The sequence below is a fragment of the Piliocolobus tephrosceles genome, unplaced genomic scaffold, assembly GCF_002776525.5.
Source record: "Piliocolobus tephrosceles isolate RC106 unplaced genomic scaffold, ASM277652v3 unscaffolded_7922, whole genome shotgun sequence".
Classification (NCBI taxonomy): Eukaryota; Metazoa; Chordata; class Mammalia; order Primates; family Cercopithecidae; genus Piliocolobus; species Piliocolobus tephrosceles.
In genome coordinates, this window is record NW_022335299.1 from 51 (window position 1) to 2,578 (window position 2,528).

Here is a 2,528-nt window from a genome sequence, read left to right on the forward strand (position 1 = left end):
TTTTTCTTAGATATCTATTTTTCATTACTGTGTCTAAGTAAAAAAAAAAAAAAAAAATAAGTTTAACAACTTGTAAGTAATCAAAAAAAAAAAAAAAATAAAATAAATAAATAAATAAAAATAATTTACAGAAGTACATCCCACTGATAGTTGTAAAACGACCATTAAAACATGAGAAATCGGTATGTATGTATGTATGTATGTATGTATGTATGTTCAGTGTGTATATATTATTTATGAACGTTACACACTTTTTTTGTGTTTCCGTTTTTAAGCTCGCTAATACAAAAAAAAACAAAAAAACTAAAATAGTTACTTTGAATAATGTATGGTTCACCAGTTGAAACATGTCGTAAAGAATAATTATCCTTTTTAGCTGTAAATGTATTATCATGTAATACTTTATCATTCCAGTTATAATTATTTCCTACATTCCAATAGTATTCATTGGGTAAGAACCTTGGACAGTTTTGGTAGAACGACAAATTATTTAAGCTTTTTGAATATTCATCATTATAATTAGATGGTGGGATATATGTAATTGGCATGCTGTTCCTAGAATTGGTTTTGTTATTTGTTTTATTTCCTAAAGTATTATGTTTTGAGCGTAAACCATAGAAATTTTGCATTAGTAAATTGTAGTCGTTATTTTTGTATATATGAGATTTTGCATTATTATTTATATTGTTATCATATTTGTTATACCCAATTGAACGTTCTTTATAATTTATATTACTATTACTATTACTACTACTATTACTACTACTATTACTACTACTAATAATATTATTATTACTATTTGTATATGTTTGATTTTTTATTTTTTTTTCATATTCTGAGTATCTTGGAAAGGACTCACCAAAAAGCGAATCTGTGGGTAGTGTATTAGTTGGTGCTAAACAGGTTTGTAAAAAATAAAATGAAATAAATAAATGAATAAATAAATAAATGAAAAATAATAATAATTAATGAGGTGATAATAAAGTAATGGCGCAATGTAGGAATTGTATGTATAAGAGTTGTACACACATATAAGCACATATATATATATATATATAAACGTTATACACGGACATGTGAGTTTTATTTTTTTTATTTTTTTTTTTTGAAATCCTTACGTGGAAATTGCCTATTTTTATTATCTCGCTCCGAAGCAATATCAACGACGATTTCTTTGCCACAAATTACGTGCAGCTTATCTTGTAATACCTGAAAAAAGTAAGTAATAACTTCGGTTAATTTGTATGTGTATGTATATGCATGCATGCATGCATGCATAAATATGAGAGACGTGTTTTGTAAAAATATCATAAATATAAAAAAAAAAAAAATAAAATAAAAAAAAAAATGAATAACCAAAAGAATGAATAATGATAATAATTATATTTATAGTTACAATAGTAATTTTCATAATTATAATAAAATTAGCTCAAAAGCAAAAAAAAAAAAAAAATGTGCGAAAAATGGAGTAAGCTTACCTTATCCATAGATGTTTTTTTTTCGAATGAAACAAATCCAAATCCCTTGTTTCTATAATTCGATGAATTTTTAGGAACAAATACATCTATAATTTTACCATACTTAGAAAAATAGTTTTCTAAATCTTTTTTACGTGCGTTTATTGGTAATCTAGTTACAAATATTCTAGAATGCTCCTTCAATGTCTAGATTAAAAAATAAATAAATAAAATAGCACATATGGATATGCACGTATATGTATGTACACGCATGTGTATGTATATACGGCTGAAATAGTCGTATCAATATTGTATACCTCATCTATAACATCTAATTGTTCATCCTTTAAATTAGTTTTTATTTCACCCTCTAGTTCTTCATTCTTTTCACCAGATAAACTAGTAGTACTATTTTCATTACATTGGCCACTTAAACTATTATGTAAATGATTTGATGACATTGATATATTGTCACATATATATTTAACCTTTTTATTTCTTTCGTTATCATTTTTTAAATTATTTACTTTTCTTTTTATATTTACATCTACATTGTTTATACATTCATTTAAATTATTTGTATCATTTTTACAAGTATTATTATTCATAGGTGTTTTATTACCATTGTTTTGCTCAAACGTCGACATCATCTGTTTTTCAAAACTACCCTCACATAATTTTATTACTAATTGTTCATGTATGTTGTTATTTATACTATTACCATTAGTAGTATTATTATATGCATCTACTGTTTTATCCACAGTTTTATCTACCGATTCATTTATTTGATTAGTTAAACAATTATTATCACTTTGATGGTTAGAATAAGCGATTTCTGATTGTTCGTTTTTTTTGGCATCACTATTACATATATTTAATTTTTCTTCATTAAAACTAATTTCATCTTTTGAGTTGTCATCACTCGAAATATCCATGTTTGTCATTAAAAAAAAAAAAAAAAAAAAAAAAACGTTTTACATAACAAAAATATTATATCTACAAAAAAAGGGGAAAAAAAACAAGAGCTAGATATATAGATAAAGAGAGTAAAGCAGGTGTGTACGTGTATAT

General features: G+C 24.3%; 1 protein-coding gene across 1 annotated transcript; it reads right to left on the reverse strand.

Annotated features, from left to right (window-relative positions):
• Nucleotides 1–316: 316 nt before the first annotated feature.
• Nucleotides 317–2,392, reverse strand: LOC111533479 (probable serine/threonine-protein kinase clkA; the record flags this gene model as incomplete). Its single annotated transcript, XM_023200245.1, has 4 exons — nt 2,179–2,392; nt 1,479–1,564; nt 1,119–1,209; nt 317–895 (listed from the first exon to the last, which is right to left on the reverse strand). Coding segments are annotated over exons 1-4 (970 nt in total), but the record flags the coding sequence as incomplete, so codon positions are not given.
• Between the last annotated feature and the right edge of the window lie 136 nt (nt 2,393–2,528).